Source organism: Drosophila guanche, unplaced genomic scaffold (assembly GCF_900245975.1).
Source record: "Drosophila guanche unplaced genomic scaffold, DGUA_6, whole genome shotgun sequence".
NCBI classification, from domain to species: domain Eukaryota; kingdom Metazoa; phylum Arthropoda; class Insecta; order Diptera; family Drosophilidae; genus Drosophila; species Drosophila guanche.
This window is the reverse complement of record NW_022995749.1, coordinates 783,168-802,664: the sequence shown is the minus strand read 5'-3', so window position 1 is coordinate 802,664 and position 19,497 is coordinate 783,168. Positions and strand designations below refer to the sequence as shown.

Below are 19,497 nucleotides of genomic sequence, written 5' to 3'. Positions count from 1 at the left end.
AAAAAAAATATATATATGTATGTACTATTGTTAAGAACAATTGAACAATTCACTTATATTATATACAATATACATATATGCGTAATCGTTTGAATAAAGTGCATGCAAAAAAGCATGACAAAATAAAAAAAAACAAATCTTAGTCTTTTTACAGATTCAAGTCACTTGAATTATATTTTCAGTTGAGGTTTATTCAGTTTTAAACCAAATATATATTGATACAGGAAGGCCAATCGTATAAAAATTATATTCTATATTTTCTCTAAATTTGACTAAATTGCACTCAACCGCCTAGCGATAATGGTGTTATGGCATAGTCAATAATTTACAAACAAAAAGTGCAGTAGCTTCGTTTTGGGTTAGACTCATCTGGAATTGGATTCGGGGTTTGTGCTGGGTGCGTAGCGCGATGAGACTCTCCGAACGCCATTAAACGCTACAGCCAAAGGTCAACCGCAGTGGCATGACAACTTCAGTTTGTCCAGTGATGAGATTCAGCCAGCTGTGCGGTGCGGGTGTTGAATATTGCAATTACCCCACTGGTGGACTGATGGACTGAGTAATTTGCATTGTGCGTTGCGTGTCGGCAGTAAATTGCTGTAGCTGCTGTTGGGTAAATATTTGAAGAGGCATCGCGCGTCCGTGATTGTTGGCTGGTGAAGGGTCGGTGCTGGGGGTAGGCAGAACATCGTTTACGCCGACTGATCCTTCTCGCCATGGTGATAGTGCAGGAAGCGCAGGCCCTGCACAGTCTGGGCCGTGGCATTGGTGGCATGGCAGGCGAACAGAAGCCAGTTGCGGGGCTGCACCTTGTAGGCAAAGCGCATGAAGATACAAGAGTAGAGCGTCAGAGCTGGAAGCGAAACATTTTGTGATCAGTAATCTATGAGCATATGTGGGATTCAATTAATGCCAGCGTTATCAGCAGCCCCTTCGACAGACTCGACCGTATCTCGCTTATCAGACAGCCAGTAGTGATTTGCACATGGCCATATCACACTGTCTAGTGCCCACTTTTGATTACGAAATCTGCGACGGAAACTTTCGATGCTGAGCACGCGTGTAGCCGCCTCAAAACTAGTTTGCTGATCAGAACTCTTACCTAGTGTCATTTTGCCCGAGATGAACTTGGGGCTCTTCTGTGTATCGGCGAGGGCGGCCAGCGGAATTCCCCAATTTGCCACGGGTCCCCAGAAGTGGGTGCTATCGATGGTCAGAGAAAGCAGAAATCAATTAGAAACTCTGAGTACCCAAGGGGACCTTCAAACACACCTCATAAAGTAGTCCCTCCATTCCTTGCTGGCCGTTGTGGACATTCCTCGTCGGATCGACATGATGATTTAGTCTGAGTTTTGATGGTCCAAGTACAGCACCTGGATGGTAAAGTACAGATTAGATTGTCTGTCGCCTCAAAATATACAATTGCTGCTCAAGGTCTTACAGGTTGTTTGTTGTTGATGTTCTCGCTGGCAGGCCTTGCAGAAATTTAGCTCTTTCGCTGGTGGGCAGTGTTTTCCGAATAACTGAAATTTAATTTTTGGAAGTCGAAAATTCGGTTTGTTTATGTGTCTGGGCCTGACAATATTGTTTAGAAGTTATATAAATTTTTTATTTTTGGTACTTTGGCTGTCGATATTTTCTTGACAGGGTATGACGTATTTCTGTCGATATTTGTTGATGATGTTGTTATCGATGGTTGCTGATGAGGGCATGCAAGGTGTTGCAATAGAAATGTTGTTATAATTTAAACAATATGAGGCTTAGTTAAAAAGTGTGGTCGTGTATAAGAGATAACAAATTGCATAGTCGTGAAGTGTCATTTAATGGATTGATGTGTAAGTGTTGGTATAGGTGTGGGTGCAAAAGCAAGCCTCATTAATAAATTTGGTCAATTCTCTAAAAAAGAGGCTCCTTTTTAAGCAATATCTCCTTAAGATCTTTAAAACGATGGAAAAAATGTATTATTATTCCTGATATTAGCATGTTGTTGGCAAAAGAAGATTTTAGGTTCCGCATTGTCGAGATTGATTTTGTGTAAAACGAAATTCTCATTAACAGTCTATTTTTGCACTCCAGTCGAGAGCCCAAACAGTGCAAGGGTTTGACAAAAATTCCATTATAAATTGTAGAACAATTCTAGGCCTAGGATACCTATACTATTTCCACTATTGATGGTGGCCACTGTCGATGTTTTCCCAGCCATAGTTTCCAGCGGAACTATCGATAAAGTATAAAATTCTCGAAAAATTCCGCAATTTTGATGTTCTATTTGTTTTTATTAGCTTGCAGAGACTTTTAACACTGAACAAATAATTTAATCCCATTAAAGAATCAATTTGGCTTACTTTAAATACTCCTATTTATTGGATTGTATACCTTATGACCTTATATTTTTTCATTTAAATAACCACATGTATGTTAACTGCATGTTAACTGCTAACATTGAAAATTATTTAAAAATCGTGCGCGCAGCTAAAGAGGAAAAGTAAATATTATTATATATTATATTATATTATATATAAGCTGGGAGTGCAGTTCTTCCATTTTTACATTTTAATTGGCGGTTAAATTTGAATCGGTTTGTTTCGGTTTACGGTTCCGGTCCCTGTTTCGCTTTGATTCGCAACTTCAAGTGTTTAATCCACCACTCGCTTCCGCTCTTTCGCTCTTTACGGCCATCAAAAGAGATTTGGGGCGGCGCAAACTGGTGCGCCGTGCGACATTCTGCGCCGCCGAGTCCTTGGGTCCACGAAGCATTCACAGCAGCAACGGTGGATATTCGCATTCGGAACTCTGTTCAGAGTGAATTTGCAACTCGAGAGTGACGGCACGACGGCGGCTAACGGAACAAGGCTCGGTAAATAGTCCAGGCGACACACCACACAGAGGCGGCGGCGGCACGGCATCCACAACACTGCCAGTGGCAATAGCAACAACAGCAACACAGACAAGAGGATGGATAGGCAAAGCAGAGTGGAAGTGGAAATGGAAATGGGAATGGTCATGCCTGTCGCTGCTTCTGCTACCATGTAATCCCCACACAGTCTCTGTGTGTGTGTGTGTGTGTGTGTGTGTGTGTGTGTGTGTGGTTGTGTTCGGTCAGTGTGTGTCATTTTCCCAGTGCGGTAGACCAGACTACGGCGGAGAAGCGGAAAATCGGGAAATTGGAAACGTGTGTGCATTTGGAAAACCGTCTGCGTGTGCTTCTTTTGTTACTGATGGTGCTGTCGGTCCATGTTCGTTAAGGCAGCGTCATCAGTGGCAACAGCCGCACCGCAACCCAACCCCCGAGAGTAACGTGTATGCTAGGGCAGGGCAGGGCAGGGCAGGGTATTCCTGCCCCGCTTTGGGCCTGCCGCCGCCATATATACAGCCCCCAGCAGAAAAATCAATCCCCCGTCGCACAGTGCAGACAGCGCCACACCACAGACGTGGGAGTGTTTTATGTTACTTTTTGTTTTTTTTTTGTTCTTTTCGGGAAAGGAAAGACGGCAAAAGTCAACCTCCAAGCAGAGCAGAAATTTTACTTTTTTTGCCATTGCACAGTATTTTTGTTTCAGAATATTTAACAGACAAAAAAACCTTTAGCCAGCAGCCCCACACACCACACACCACACACACACACATACCAGAAAGACTGACAGACAGAAAATGTTAAGAGAAAAGCAAATGGCCGCTCCCAAAAAATCCCGAATTTATCCACAACAAGCAGAGCAGAGGAGAGCAGAGCAGAGCAGGAAGAGGCAGAGCAAGGGCCGGAGCAGCCACAACAACAGACAAAGAAATTACAAGAAGGAGTAGAAGAAGAAGAAGAATTGAGCAAAAAAAAAAAAAAGGAAATCGGAAAATAATGAAGTTTTTCAAAAGTATTGAGTTTTCCTTTTTGATATTCTATATGGACAGTTAGTGGGCGTGCCCCGACCTACTTTGTCTTGGTTCTGAAGGTCTTTGTCATTAGCTGGGGTGTTCTCCAAGAATTGTGAGCTAATTACCAGCAGCCACTGCCACTGCCCTGCTCTGGGTTCACTTAGCAATGTTCAGCAAAATGTCTCAATTGAATAAGTGCGAAATACGAGTTGTAGGATAGAGATAGTTAGTCCGAATGGGGTGGCTGCCTAGTGCCATTGTGCCTAGTTAAAGTGTCCGAATCTTAATCTGTTTACTTGTCTGCTGCTGTTGATTCAATCAACACAAACACACAGCTGCATTCACTCTCGCACTTTGGATATTCTCAATGCAAATTGGGTTTATTGTTCGCTCAATTGAATAATATTTGCTTAGGTGATTGGCTCAAAAGATTATGTGCTCGAAAGATGATGTATTATGGCACATGTGTAGTTGCTGGGGCTTGGATGTTGATTTTGCCGTTGAGGATGAGGTGATTTGGCACTTGTCAGATCTAGTTTCAGTTGCCAAACAGCAACCAGTGCGTGAGGACGTTAACGAGCAGTGTTTAAACAGCATAAACCCGCAAACAATTACCCAGAACAGACTCTAATCCTTTCAATCTGTGTCTTTGTGTCTCTCTCCCAAACCCCAAAGGATTTAACGTGAAAGTGACTCGAGTGCGAAATGATATTCTAAGAAACAAAAGCGAATCAAGCCAAAGCCAAAGCCAGAGCCAAAGTGCAAACAAAACGAAACGAAAAGTGTTCAGCAAAATACATTGCCAACCCAAACCCATTGCCAAACAACAGGAATTGGGCCCAAGGAGCCGCCAGACTGCACCCCAATGCAGTCCCCACTGTAGGTGCGTATAAGTCAGACTACAATTAACCAAAAACCCAAACAGAACTTAACTAAGAGTGTAAAGGCTAGGACTAAGACTGTGGCGCATATTACAGGTTTTTCAAAAGGGCGTGTGTTTTATCCTCTCTCTCTTTGAAAGTATTTCGTGTGTGTGTGTGTGTGGTGTGTGTGTGTGTTGGGGTGTATGAGTGGGTGGAGCCGCTTCCACTCTGGTTACTCTTGTTGTTGGCATTTTTCATTGATGTCGATGGCTGCGCCTCTCCACTCTCCGCTCACTTTGGTGTGTAATAAAATTGATGATAAAATAAAAATGGATAATGGGCGATTTTTGGCAGCCGCTCTTCGTCTCGGCCAAGAGTCGGGCAAAAGTTGTTTACCGTCTCTCATTTTTGTGGTAATTCACCAACAGCACAACACACACACACACACACACACACTCACAATGCTAACCACACTCTCTCCCACACACACAGGCGACCACGGGTCGTGGTTGCTTTCTCTTTTGTCTCTTTTAACGCGATGTCGGTCTCTCTTTGGCCTCTTTCTGCTCTCTTTGTATGGTTGGGGAGGGAGGACTGTGTGTGGGAGTGGGTGGGGTGCTGCTTCATGCATCCTGCCTCTGATAACAACAGCGGCTGCACGACCGTTAAAGTTGGCGCTGATGGTGCGAGTCCTGACTCGCCTAAAAATTGCAGCATTTTAATCAGGATAATGCGGGACACAGATACGAAATACAAACAGGAAGCACACGAACACAAACACACACAGCACAGATGGGAGGAAGGTTGGTGGTGGCTTTGCCCCCACCCCACACCCAGCTAAGACAGGACGACATTAAGGGAATACACGTTCTGGCTTCTTGTGGACTGGTTTCTGGCTCTGGCCTGGCTTTACTTTGCTCTTGCCTCTTGTCGTATCGTATTTAGCCGGGTTAATTACCGAATATCGTGTTGATAGCTTAAGCGTTTCATGAGGCGCCATAATGTGGCAGCAGCGGTGTGTCCTTGAGGCACTTTTTAAAATGTTTCCATTGTTGTGCGGTCTCCCAGCCACATTGAGACTTCCTGCAATGGCCAAAGCAATGGCTGCGATAAGGTTAAATATTTAATAGGGCTCCTTCAGCTCCTCCAGCGTTCTCTCTCTCTCTCTTTGTCTCTAGCGACAACTGTCTCTCTGTCTGTCAGTCAGAGTCAGAGCTTCTGTCTGTTTGTCTCTGTCAATGCTGCGACAACACTTGGCTTCGGGAAAAGTTTTGCTTTTCTTTGGCCATTGTTGTTGTTTTTTGTTGTTGTTTGTGCCCCTTGACTATTGTTTTTCGTGTCCCTGGGTATGGCACAGCATTTTAGAAATAAATTAAAATTTCATTTAAGTGCCTTTCAGCTAAAAACTTTCTTAATTACAAATGTGCTGAGGCACAGTGCCCCACAGTATGCCATCCCTGAGGTTCCATCAATCGATGAGTGTACCCAATCAACGTCGAAGGGTTTCCCAAGGTAAACCCAAATAAAAGAATTCAGAAACAATTTTGACTCCTGTATACAAATGGCCTGACAAATGGCAGAACAAATACACAGAGACAGGGACATGTGCATATAGACAATAGGCCACGCTGACGTCTCTTAGTCATGAGCATGAGTCCTGCTGCTGGCAACCAACAATGGTGGCTGGCCCTAAGATGCGGCATTTATATTCGAGGCGCTCCACTCGCCGCACAGTGGCATGCAAAAATAATCATGCACAGATGGAGAGAAGGAACTTTTTGGAGCGCTCTTGCCGTGCACTTAGAGGAAAACGACGGCAGCAGCAGCGACAGTTCACAGATGTGCCAGGGATAGGGGGCAGTGGCATCAACAATGCTGAGGGAATGCTGGCCACGCCCCACACATGCTCGCTTGTCTGGTTGCCACTGGCGATTCAGCCATCCATTCACTCATCCATTCATGCGCTCCGCTCTGCTTGTGCAGCACTGGACGAGGACGACAACGTTGCCGGATATGGCTGGATGGATGAGTGGATGGGAGGATGATGCTGGGTAATGCTCTGAGGGGGAGCAAAGGACTTGCTTGCATATTTGCCACATCGTTGTTGCTGGAAACGTTAATGTTGTTTGGGGGAGCAGACACTTAAGTGGTCGTTTAGAGTGCGCCAAGTCCTGTTTATGAATAAGAAATAGTTTATTTGCAAAACGTTTACCCAGGCCAGGACCAGGAGCAGGACCTACACATGCCTGCCCACTGGGCGGTAAATTAGAGCAGCAGCAGCTCCAGCTTCAGCTCCTGCTAAGGCCGCTTTGTGCCTAATGAAATGAAGGGGCATTTTGCATAATTGAAAAAGTTTTCAATCCCAATATGGGCACACCCACCCACCATCCTGTGTGTGTGTGTGTCGTGACAGTTTCAATTCGCAACCTCAGGCTGGCTGCAGTAAGCGCACCCGTGAGTGCCATAAGCATGCGTCCAAAGATAATTGTTACGTCATTAAGTGACTGCCAGTAAAAGGCAAGGCAAACAAAATAAATAAATAAATAAAAGACAATCACACAGGCAACACACACACGCAGACACACACAGGAACACACAAGAAGAGATCCACAAATGCTGAAGGAGGCTGAAATAATCGGTGCCTACTTTTGTGCGCATCTCACAATTAAATACATTGGCAGCGACATATGCGGCAAAGCGTAAACAAGCCCCACGAATGGGGGTGGGGAGTGAAGGCTGCACATGGGGCATGGGGGAAAAGCTAAGGCAAACCCCAGGCCAAAAACCCAAAGCAAAAACAAAGCAGAAACATTTTTCCTTTTTGCCTTTGCCGCGGCTACTGACTCGGCCTCAGTAAAGGGCGACGGCAGCATTGAGTGCTGTATGGCTGCTGTGTGGCTCTCTGCGTGTCTATCCATGTGACTCTTATTCGTTGGTGTAAGCTGGGCAGCGCAGGCGTGCTCTCTCTCTCTCACACACACGCACGCACACAGCGACAAACGAACACACAAACAGAGAGACACAAAGAATGGTTCTCTGTGGGCAATGTCAATGTAACTGTTATCCAGCTGCCGCTCCAATGCGTTTCTGTCTTGCTATCCCCTCTATGCCCCCGCCCGACCCACTGCAGCCGAGACCCGACCCGAGGCCCGAACCGAGACCCGATTCGATTCGATTGGAGCGTCTATGCGCTGCTGGTTGCTCGTGTGTTTATGCTCTGATTTGACTGCCACTGATAAGGTGGCATTACGCCCTGCTGCAGGGGGGACTGGCAGTTGCCTTTTGCATTATAATTCGATCTGCCTTAGACACATTGTGTGTGTGTGTGTGTGTAGTTAAAGCTTTTTGCTGCCTTTGGGCGCGAAAGTTTACAATTGACTTTTAACGATATCACACACAGACATAGGCACGCACAGAGAGCGAGAGAGAGTGAGTAAGAGAAAGAGAAAGAGAAACACTCACTAACAGGACAAACTTATGTGCGGAATTTATGTGTTATCATTTATTGTGTGTCCTTTTTGTGTGAAAACGTGCGCTTGGCAGGCACAGATACTCGTACTAATACCATAGCCACAGCCACGCCCCAAAGTCAGCGGCAAACAGCCTGCTCCTCCTTCTGCTAGCGCCATTTTGTGATAATATGCTGCGCCTTTTGTTTTCACAGCAATAAAAATTGGTTGTAATTTAGTTGCCGCCTAGCCTATCCGCCAATGATTCTCCCACACTCACACTCCAAGCGTGTCTCTCTGCATGTGTGTGTGTCACTGTGTGGGTGTGTATGCTTTGTTGTGATTGATACGGAGCTTGTGGGCAGTGCTTTGTTTGCCTTTCTTTGCCTTTGTCTTTGCCATTGCCTTTGGGTTCTGATTTCGTTTCCTCTCTAGATTTCCAATTAACTTTCGTTGATGCGTGTTTCATTTTAATGCCATTTGTGGCCTAAACTATTTGTGCGGCATACTTTGCGGCTGCTAGCAATTTGCATAGTCATGGCCAATTATGGACCAGGGGCACAACAATCCATCGCATAATAATATTTATGCACAGCAGACATGTTCCTACCAGACATACGTGAGTGGCATAATGTTTTATGGGGCTTACTGCACTGCCAGCACTGCAGCGTGTGTCTGCCATGCCAAATGGACACGATGGTATTTACACAAATAAAAGCCAGCAGCTTGAGGGCACAACTTCTCGATTACATTTAACATTTCGGACATTGTTTAAATTCATTAGAAATCCACTTGCTGCAGGGAAAACCTTTTCTTCGCCTGCCAAGATTGAATCTTTTTGGTATTTAAGGTGCTTAAAATATTTCTAGCCCATTTACATAAACAATAGATAAGATACTGAAGGTTTAAGCAATTGCTGCAGCTGAAGGCAGAATTTGCATTTTGCATTTTCCTCCTACTGCTATGACAATCTTTCACTTTACTCTCTCTCTCTCTTTTATTTTCCATTGCAGCCCAGAGCAAGGAACTTCCTTTCTTCACCCAACTGAAGCAATTAACTGAAAATGTAGCAGTGGCAAGAACATGGCCCAACTGGAACAGCAAATGCCATGCGATGCAACTAGCATAAATGTGAGTATAGAATGATTGCTTGAGGGAGGAAGCGGGGGCGTAGTGAGGCAACGGGTGTTGCTGCTAATTGCCTGCAACTGAATCTGAGACTTGGAGCCACAGCCAGTGCTGCAGTTGCTTTTGTGAGTGCCGGAGCATTTCATTTGCTTTCAATTTGGCTGCCATCTAATTGCTTGGCACTAATTTGGCGTCTCGCATTTCATTCTCGCCCTGTCGGCGTGGCAGCCATTATTAAAATTTATCCTTGGCACAAGCAGCAGCAGCTCCCAGCCCTAGTCCCATTGTTAGAGCAGCCCACACCCCACTCGTTCCATCCAAACACTAATCAACTGATATGAAATGCAGCTCAGCTCAGCTCAGCCTGCCAAACAGCCGGAGGGCTTGGGCCTGTCTCCAGCTCATTGAATTGCCAGCACATAGATTTTGTTAGTTGGCACAAGAGCAGAGCGAATCCAATGTTTGCGCGGCCCCGAAAAATAGTAATTTGATGGCAGTGCATCGATCCAAGTGCCGGCAGGAGATTGATTTACAGAAACTTGTGTAAACTGCCTCTAATCATCAACGGAGTACGAAAGGGAAGGGCTGCCCCAGGATTAAAGTAAGTTTCAGCCAGTTAGGATAGATGATCCAGGTCAGGTCAGGTCAGGTCTGGTCTGCCGTCTCCTCTTATCACGTTGAGCTGAAATTTGATTTGATTTTTAATATCATTCCTCTAGTCCCTCTATCCCGTGCGCCTGTGTTTGAGTGTGTCCTGGCCGGGGCTAAATCAGTTTTACAACTTTTATGTGAATCCTTCACCTGCTTTATTGTTGTCGTTGCCTTCGTTGTCGGTGCCGTTGTCGTTGCCTCCAAGGAGTATAAAAAGCCGTGTAACATTACCGAGCAAAACGGCAAAATGACTCTGACAGCAACGACAGCAGCAGCAGTTGGCAGTAGCTGGAGGAACATCCAACACCATCCATAGTTAAACTCAACCGGGACGCCAAAGTACAAGATTGTTAGCTGGCGCAGGACACAGCGGGATCCAGGACGATGCCGAGCAGTGCCACAAAGGCAAACACAAATGCACAACATTCTTTCGAGGGCGGATGGAGGGCGATGCCCGCTGGGCATCGTGTTGGCCATGCGGCATGGGACACAGGGACATGGGTGACTGCGGTTGCTCTCGGCTCCTGTGGATCCTTTCAGAAATGCTCCATCCAGCTGGCCGTGGCCGGGTGCTCTGGGGGGCTGCGGTTGTGTGGCATTCTGCATCTGAAATACGGGGAAATGATGCATTAAATCGAAACGAGGCACAGGAACGGGAACTAAGCGGCGGCAAACTAGGGGGGCGTCCACCCACTGGCGGCAGGGCGTGGCCCGTTCAAAAGTTGACACAAAACCAATGGCCACAGAGCAGGCGTTGGGCTGTCTTAAGCTGGCTAACGAGTGTGCCCGCGCCAGTGCCTTTGCCCGTGTGTGTTTGTGTTACCTTATTTGCATGTGACACACACGGCCCCAACGTGCCGGGGATACCTGATATCCGACAGAGGCAGCCAAGGTGCAGCAGCTACACTGGCAAAACCAAGGCCTCCATGACATCCAGGACATCCATGACATATCTGCAGAGTAATCAGTGACAAAGCGGAGATTAGCAAAATTCTTAACCTTAAATGGAAGGATTTTTGGCAGAAAACAATAAGAGGAAGGAAGGCTTCAGGAGATTATTTGCAATAAATTGTGTGAAAGGAAAGCTTGGAAAAATTAGATAGTATTCCAGATAGGTGGACATTGAATGGACTGCCAAAGGAAGTGCTAGGACAGAGCAGAAGTTTAGCAATAATAATATGATTTAAGGAGACTTTTATGATTGTCATTAATTGCCTTAAGCTCTCTCTCAGTGTACTTGCATGCAGTTCCCTCAGTGTACTTGCAACTTACTTGATGTTCGTGTTTGGGTTTGGGTGTTGCATTCAAAAGTCAACTCTTCCTTTTTGGAGAGAGCATCGTGGGCGTTGTCGCACGGCTCTTGGCTCCCTTTCATATCGCCCGGACACGTAGGATCGTAATAAATTTTGAAATTATGTGCACATTTCGTGCCGCAGGCTGAAGGCTGAAGGCCAAGCAATTTGCAACTTGCACTTTGATAATTTATGTTGCATGGAACCCGGCGCCGGTAGCCATAAACATATATCACATCCCACTCGGGCCGTGGCTCCTGGCAGCCACCACCCCCGTCATACTCCGTCCTTTGTCAGACGACGCCTGCAGAGTGCAGAGTGAATTTCTTCTTTTTTTAGTGTAATTTCCACGAATGCGCAACACAAAGGCGTCAGTCGAGTGGTGTCAGGCGAAATGGGAATTGATTATGCCGCCTGTCAAGGACACATACGCACACAGGCCCACGCACTCGTCTTCGAGGGGCTTCCGTTTCCTTTTCAATTGCTTATCTGTCTGCCTGTCACATGCTTCGACAGCTGACCGAGGAGGCTGGACAGAGGCGTTGCCCCTCGCATCATCGACAGAGCATCACAAATTGAAACTTAATGCAAGTGACGCAGCTTAATATCGCTCATTAAGGATTCATTCATCATCGGCCAGTTGCCACATGCCACATGCAATGTGTCTCCGTGTGTGTCATGGCAATCTGCCACTGACAGCTGCAATCCATATGCCATACATCCTTCGCTTATGCATGCGTTTTGGCTTTTCAATTTGATTTACATTTTGCAGTCAGTTGCCAAAAATTGTATTCGGTTTCATCCTGCGCCACTCAACCCTTGCAGTGGGCAGACAATTAAGTCAGCATTCAGCTTAAACCATAGAAACCATTATCCATTATGCAGCCATCAGATTTAATTTCGATTAATTAAAGTTCGCATTGAAAGGTTTTCCCTTTGTGCGGCAGAACGGCTCTCTCCACACTTTCCCCCCAGCTGCCACATGCCACGTGTGTGTGTGTGTGTGGTCAAACTTTTCCAACTGCATTGAATGCGATTTGTTAAATGTTTGCAAAGTCCTTCCCCCCGGGCTGCTGTCCGCAGCAGGCTGATTCAATTTGCTGTCTTGGCATGGATTTCATTAGCTTCCATGGCTACGTTCGGAGTAATCTCATGGCCCTGCGGTTGCATCGAACTTGACTCGGATCGGATGGTCTGCTGCAGCATCTGCATATTTCATGTACAGTCAACTCCATCATGACTATTCCATGGCAATTGCAGCTCCGTTAGCTCTCTTCCTGCACTTCCGACGGCTGCTGCCGCACCATTGATTTTGGCAATGCAAAACCCTTTTTTTGTGGGTGTGCTCTGTGCCTGCTGCTTGTGTTTCTATTTCTGTTTGTGTTTGCGTTTGCTTTGCCCCAAAACAACAGCCAGTATCGTAAACAATTTGATTTTGGCGTGCACACAGGGGGGAATGCAGGGGCACTGGCTGGGGCAATGCATTCTAATCGGATTTGGTTGCAGCTGCGGCCACAGCTTCTGGCAACGGGGCAACGGAAAGCTGCTGCTGCTGCTGCTGCTTGTGCCAGGAAATTGATATCGAAAGCAATTTGGCAACGCTGTCAGTGCGGTGAGGGCGGCTAGAGGTCCGGCATTGAATTGGACCTGCCTTTTGTTTAACCAAAAGATGGCTACACTGCGTATGCGCAACTGCAAAATGGGGATTCATAATCTTTGACACTTCAATTGGATCGCTCGGCATTTGTTCGACAGCAGCTGAGGCAGGCTAGAGCTAGTGCCTTCGGCTCCTGACGTTGATGAATATTGCTACAGCGATAAATTCAATTACAAGAGCCCGGCACTGAGTCGAGTCAAGGCAAGTCGAGCGCTATAACTCAACTGACAGCAGCAGCGGCTGAGAACTCTTTGCCGCCTGTCCGCCTCCGTCTTTGCCTTCACCACTTTATCCACTCGACTGGGCCCTTAAAGTGTTGCCTGGGAATTGTTGGAGGGCCGCCACCCATCACCACCCATCACCCACCAGACATGGGGCATAGATAGGAAAGGCAAAGGAAAAACAGTTAAAAGTAAACAGTGGCAGCAGCAGAAAAAAAACGGAGGCGCACAACAACATACAATAAATGTAATAAATTTTAAACATAGAGATGATAAATTGCTCTGGGACTCGCTTTGCTCGAGACACAAGACGCTGCCAATGGCAGCAATGCTTTCCCGCTTTTCCGCTTTTCCGCTATTTCGCTGGCAAAGAAACATTTTTACAATTTGTTTGCGGCTTCCCAGTCGGCCCCCCTGTCGTGTCGTGTCCGTGTCCGTGTCTTGCCTCCTCCACGCTCTTGTGGCATGTGTGGTTGGCATTTTTATCTACGAGTATTTGGCAGCTTGCTTTCGCTTGTCGTTGTTTCATTTAGTTTGCTCTGGAATTGATTTGCTCGGAAAGTTGTACCCCCTCCCGCTCGTTTGCCATCTCTTTTTGACACGCCCGCGCCCTGCCAGAAACTTTTCGAACTTTCCACAAAAGTCGCATTAACGTTGCAGTTTGCAAATGTTTTTGTTCGCAACTTTGACTTAAGTGCTTCCAGCTGTTAGTTGCGAGCTGTGAGCTGTGAGCTGCTGCTATGCAAATCAGAGACAATAGCCAAAATGCAACATCACCAAAAACTCAACTCTAACAAGATCTTAACACTTGTTTTTTTGTTTACTTGCAGAAACTGAAAGGATTCCGTGATTAGGACGTGTTGTACCCTAACGCTCTAAATGCAGACGATATGGTGAGTGATTTTGCAACCAACTAAAGTGCACATCCTCATTGGGTGGAGTTTTCTGTTGATTAATTCGAAATGCAACTTGGGGGCGAGACCGAGACACATCATAAACATGTACATAAATTGTGCATCACCCATGCGTCGCCTGTTAACAAAACGTATTGCATATTCATGAAAGTATTTTGATGTTTTTGAAGTGAACTGAAGTGCAGGACACAACAGAGAAGCCACAGAGAGAGAGAGAGAGAGAGAGCAGGCAGACATGCCAAGTTTTCTAATTAAAAACTACAAATAATTGTGACTCATAATGAGTACACCACACACACACACAAGCGACACTTGAAGCTCGGTGCGTCAACAAAAGCCAAATTTAAATTGCAATTTGTCACTGTGTGGCACTGTGTGGCTGGTGGCAACGTCACTGTCGTTGCACAAGGCTTTTCTGGCTGGTTCTGTCGCTAATTTCCATGGGTCTGCAGCTGCTGCTGCAACACGATGAGTATGATGATGACGATGATGAGGTTCTTTGGTTCTGGCATCGTTGCTTGCCACAAACGGGCGACCCAGGCAAACGCATTCCATAACGAGCTGACACAGAGCGAGAGAGAGAGAGAGTTAGAAATTTATGCCAGCCTTTTGGTTGTTTGTTGTCATAACTAAAGAACCTTAATAGCATTGCTCCAACAGAATGTTAATCAGACATTTTGAAAAGTATTTTGCTGCCATTTTGCGGCACATCAAATGGCAGTGCTGAAGCATACAGCACAGATGCAGATACAACTTGCAGCATCTGCAGCAAGGGAAGAGACACCAAGCTCTGCCCTTTGGTTGTCTAAATTTATGCCACAACTCTCGGCGTGGAAGTAAAGTGTGAATGTGGAGTGCGCTATCTATTTTCCTTTCTTCCTGTTTCGCTCTTTTTTTGGTGCAACTGAAAATGATGGCGGCCCCACTGCAGTTGGCAACAAGCCCGACCCATTTGTTGCAGGCAGCCTTTTTTGTTTTGATTTTTGCTTGCTCTTTCCTGTACCCTTTGCTAAGAGTTTAATAAGCATTTTAGAGTGTGTGCAGAGACTGCATTAAACTACAATTTCGATGCTGCCAGAGTGACAGGAAAAACATTCTCGGAAACCATCCATCAAAACTGAAAGGGCAGCTCCACTTTGTGCATCCTTTGACGCGGTTGCCTGTCTTTAGTGTCTTCTAATTGGCTCTCTCGCTGGCTTGAAATATTTTTTTTGTACCCACCCACCCATCTTTATTATTTTCTCATTATCCGCGTTTGTCTGCCCCAACAGAAGGCAGCAGCAGGCAGCTGCAGCAACCGCAGTGCAAGGGGAGGACTTTTCAAGTTGCACTCATTAAAATGCTGGGGCAAACGCACAATTAGCTGGGGTCAAAGTATTACCAGCAGAAGCAAACTAATTGCCACGGCCGCACACAGCAAATGAAATGGCCAAACAGGTCAACCACAGCAGCAGCAAGAACAACAACAGCAACAAAAATAAAAACAACAATTGCAGGTGTAATAAAAACGAGAAAACATTTGAATAAACATTAGCCAGCAACAAATTGCAATTCATGGACCGCATTTCCACTCGCCTCTCCCCACATTTGTGCCTCCTTTCCTCTATTTTTTCTCGCTGTCTGTTACTGCAGTTGGAATTTCATAATTGCATGTGTGTCTCTCTCGTTGCTGTGCAGAAGTGCAGCAAATATTTTCCAATTATGTGGCGGCCACATCAAAAGCAGGACAGAACAGGGACACTGCAGGGGCCACTACACGGGCAGGATACGGCGAAGTTTTAGCACGGCATGGCATGGCAGCTCCTTTAATTATTCAGCAGGATACACACACACACAAACACACATGCGAGCAGCACACATCCTTTTTGCCAGCTGCCCAGAATTAATGGATACAGCTGAAACGTAACAGAAAACACCACTCAGCTCAGCCCCAAGCCAAAAACCAAAGCCCCAAGCCCCAACTGCTGGACTGCCTTGAACCCACTCGACACTCGACTCACCTACATAGTTACGCATACGCCCTGATGACATTAGTGCAGCATTGCAGACAATTTTCGTTTGCCAAAATGGCCAGGCCACAGCAGCTAGCAGCTAACAAGAGTAGTGTCCGGCACAGGACACTCTCCTGCCATCAAGGAGCAGGCAGGGAAGGATGTGTAGTGGATGCGTGTGTGCGTTTCGCAGTTTCACGTTGATTACGAGCCTTTTATGGCCCTGTGCTACGTGTGGGCGTTGTTGCTTACGCTGGTGACTGCCTTGGACATGATGTCTATGCGCTCATTGTTGCAATTTTTACTTTATTATCAACGTCTGTAATCACTAGAATATCCTCCTGCCACACACACACACACACACACACACACACACACACATCAGAGGCACGAGTTGGACTTGCCAAAAACATTTCGAGTGGGTGGAGGCAAGAGAATGTTGATAAATGCCCAGCCTGACCCACTGGGCGTGGCATTTGTCGAGGGTTTAACTAGTGTTCTGGCTCACATTATTTATGATTATTTCGCATTTATTTATGGCTTGCAAATGAGCAATGGCATGCACGGAGCAGAAGCGTAGTCAGGTGGGGTAATTCTAATTCTACTGAAGAATTTCCTCAGCAGAGTTTTCATATTTTTATTACGACATTTTGCTAGATTTCTTTCACGTTGCCCTTTTACATTTCCATGTGGAGAGTGTGGCTCCTTCTGTGTTTACTTGCCATCCACAAAAGCTTTTAGCTTTGTGTAAATTAACATCCGAAGCTTTGCATTTACATTGCCATCGAAAAGCTTGTGTAATATTACATTCTAGCAAAGCTTTGAACTGCTTTACAGCTTTAACTGTCCACCAGCAAAAGCTCCTGCAAATGTGCCATAAAGCAGGAGCTCTGCCATAATATTCGTTTACTTAATATTAACCATAAAATGGTTCAATGAAAAAGTAGCAAAAAGCTTCCACAAATTCCGTAGTTCGAAAACCTTTAATGGTATTGCTGATGATGATGATGTCTGTCCAGTTGATTTTTCAATTTCGCAGCACAGCGGCGTAAGCCCAGTTTAAAAGTAAATAAAACTCGCATAGGGATGGCAAACAAATAGGAAGCAAGGACCTTCATTGGAGAACCCCTTGGGCGGAATGGAGCGAAAGGATTGCCCGGTTTTGGGGCGTGCCAGTGGAAATTGATTAAAAAAAAGAAGAAACCCAAAAAGTTCTTTGTTGTTGCTGCTATCCATCAGGCACTCCCCCTATCTCTGTCTCTTTAAGCCTGTCCATTTTGCACAAGGAATCGATAATCAAAGCGTTTGGGATTATCAAAAGTGAACTACGGACAACTGTCCTTAGTTCTTAGCGAGCATCTCTAATGGTTTATTTCTCGCTTGTAATTCCATTTCAGGGCACAACATGGCCTCAGCACAGATACGACATTTCTATAACACACCAACAACAATTTCTTCAACAACAACAACAACAACAACGACACGACAACTCTTACAACAAACACTGCAGCAGCGGCAACAACAGCAACAGCACACAAACAACTGCAACAGCAAACGGAAGCAATTTCAAAGCGAATTCTTTTTATGCCACACACAAACACAAAGAGAACCGGAGGCAGCATCGGCAACATCAACAGAAACAGCAACATTATGCCAGCCAACACTCGGGGCAACATCAGCAGGCAGAGGAGCAGAGGAGGTCGGGGGAGCTGCAACAGATGATGCACGAACGTGGAAAAGTCATAAAGGTGCAACAGCCTGGCAATGGACCACACCTGAGATCGCTGCCAGCCACAATCACGGAATGCTGTCCACAGCTGGAAGCTGCCAAGGACAGCCATATCCTCTGGCAGGCTGCACTGCCACTGCCACTGCTCCTACTGCTGCTGCCGCTCCTGCTGCTGCCATGCCATGCCTGGCTCTGGCTGCTGTGGCCGCCTCTACAGGGATCTCTAAGCAGACTGGCCTCAGCAGCAACACGACAAGCCCTCGCCTATCACGCTTATCTTCCAATGCCAGCCAAGACTCTACGAAACCACAACGAAAGCCCCCTCAAGATGGGCCCGGGAACACCAGCACTGGCACGGCGGACACTCACACTCCTCAGTCCGCCAGTCCGGTCAGCATCTTCATGGATGTGCAGAAGTTTGCACGCTCTATATTTCCGCTTGTTATCATCTTCAATCTGCTGCCCTTGTTCTATGCAGGTAAGTGCTTTATCCACTTCTATCCTTTGGCCACTAATTGAGACAATGTCACTGTCAACTCACTCTCTCCGCTCTTGCCGAGACTTACCAGAGAGTGAGAGTGTGTCCACTGTAGAGAGTTTTTTTCATGGTAAATAAATGATTTTGAACGGAATCTCTGGCCAAACAACAGAGCTCATTATTTATGTACCGAACGGAATTCAATGGAAAATATATCCATCGACTGCCAAAGGCTAAAGGCGTACACAACAAAAAAATGTAACGACCTACAAATGTGTGTGCGTTGCCGGCAGGAAGGAAAGGATCCTGCCCTGCCCCGCCGGGGGCTGACTCCTTTTCAATCTTTTTGTGTGACACTTTTTTCATCGTTTCGTTATTCGTTATTTGTCGCTCATTCCTAAAGGCCAAACGAACAACAGCAAAATTATTTCAAAAACTTTGGGTCAAGCTGCGTTTTGGGGTTTGGCTTGAAGACAATGTGGCAGGCAGCAGACCCTGCCTTAATTGCTGGCCACAGACCCGCGGAGGACCCTTTTGGCGGCTGGCTTTTGTTAATGCTGCAAACCTATTAATTAAATGTGAAGTAACATAATTATTTAAGAGAAGCTGTGCCAGTGGTACTGGCAAGATTAAATTCCACGGGATAACCAAAGCTGCAGCAATCAGTGGCACGGGAAGACTAGTCCCTGCCTAATGTGGCAGAAGCAAAGGCAAACAAACGCCGAGACATTTCAAAAGAAATCAATGACAATTCGTTAAATGTAACCTCCAATCCCACACCCAACTCCCATCATTCTCCCCCTCATCATCTTCGGCATTTGAGCAACGATTAAAGACAATTGAAACAGCCGCTGCCGTGCCACAGATGCAGGCACCAGGACTTCCTTAGCTTCTGCTTTCCTTCTTATCAGTTTTAGACAAGTAAGCTCTCGCACTCTCTGCTCTCTCACTCTCTCTGAAAGCTCGCGTCTGCGCATTGGGCGGCCATCTTATCATTTTGGCTAAGCGGAAGCCGCTCTCCTGCGCTTATCACTGCTAAAGTTGTTTAGCAAATGTTTGCTGGGTTACACGCCTTTTGTTTGGCTCAAATAAATCGCTGACTTGGCGCCCACAACCGCCAATAATGGCGCGGGGGCAAAGAATGAACAAAAAAAAGAAAGTCAAAGAACAGGCCAGGCGGCCTCGGGCACAGGTCAAACCAGCAGCGGCCCACCCAAAGGAAAGGCAACAACAAAACAGCAACGAAGAACATTCACA

General features: G+C 46.1%; 2 protein-coding genes across 3 annotated transcripts in view; one reads left to right on the top strand and one right to left on the bottom strand.

Annotated features, from left to right (window-relative positions):
• Nucleotides 1-170: 170 nt before the first annotated feature.
• On the bottom strand, nt 171-1,609 carry LOC117585702 (mitochondrial pyruvate carrier 1). Its single transcript, XM_034275320.1, has 4 exons — nt 1,442-1,609; nt 1,273-1,373; nt 1,103-1,203; nt 171-853 (listed from the first exon to the last, which is right to left on the bottom strand). Exons 2-4 carry the CDS (start codon nt 1,332-1,334, stop codon nt 693-695), a joined length of 324 nt encoding a protein of 107 aa, XP_034131211.1. The 5' UTR covers nt 1,335-1,373; nt 1,442-1,609; the 3' UTR covers nt 171-692.
• Nucleotides 1,610-4,424: 2,815 nt separating this feature from the next.
• Nucleotides 4,425-19,497, top strand: part of LOC117585704 (tolloid-like protein 1) — a 39,781-nt gene continuing 24,708 nt past the window's right edge. Inside the window, exons 1-4 of one of the 2 annotated variants that reach the window (XM_034275331.1) lie at nt 4,425-4,750; nt 9,193-9,310; nt 13,959-14,021; nt 17,431-18,240. In XM_034275331.1, the coding sequence (XP_034131222.1) occupies nt 17,439-18,240 (802 nt within the window). In that variant the 5' untranslated portion in view covers nt 4,425-4,750; nt 9,193-9,310; nt 13,959-14,021; nt 17,431-17,438. The remainder of the gene's footprint in view (nt 4,751-9,192; nt 9,311-13,958; nt 14,022-17,430; nt 18,241-19,497) is intronic. The other variant, XM_034275332.1, reaches the window with a different exon arrangement.

Coding starts and splice junctions, on each gene's coding strand:
- LOC117585702 (XM_034275320.1), bottom strand. CDS start 1,334: ATGTCGATCCGACGAGGAATGTCCACAACGGCCAGCAAGGAATGGAGG. Junction 1,204..1,272: donor TGGAGGGACTACTTTATGAG/GTGTGTTTGAAG, acceptor GACCATCGATAG/CACCCACTTCTGGGGACCCG. Junction 854..1,102: donor CTCGGGCAAAATGACACTAG/GTAAGAGTTCTG, acceptor TTTCGCTTCCAG/CTCTGACGCTCTACTCTTGT.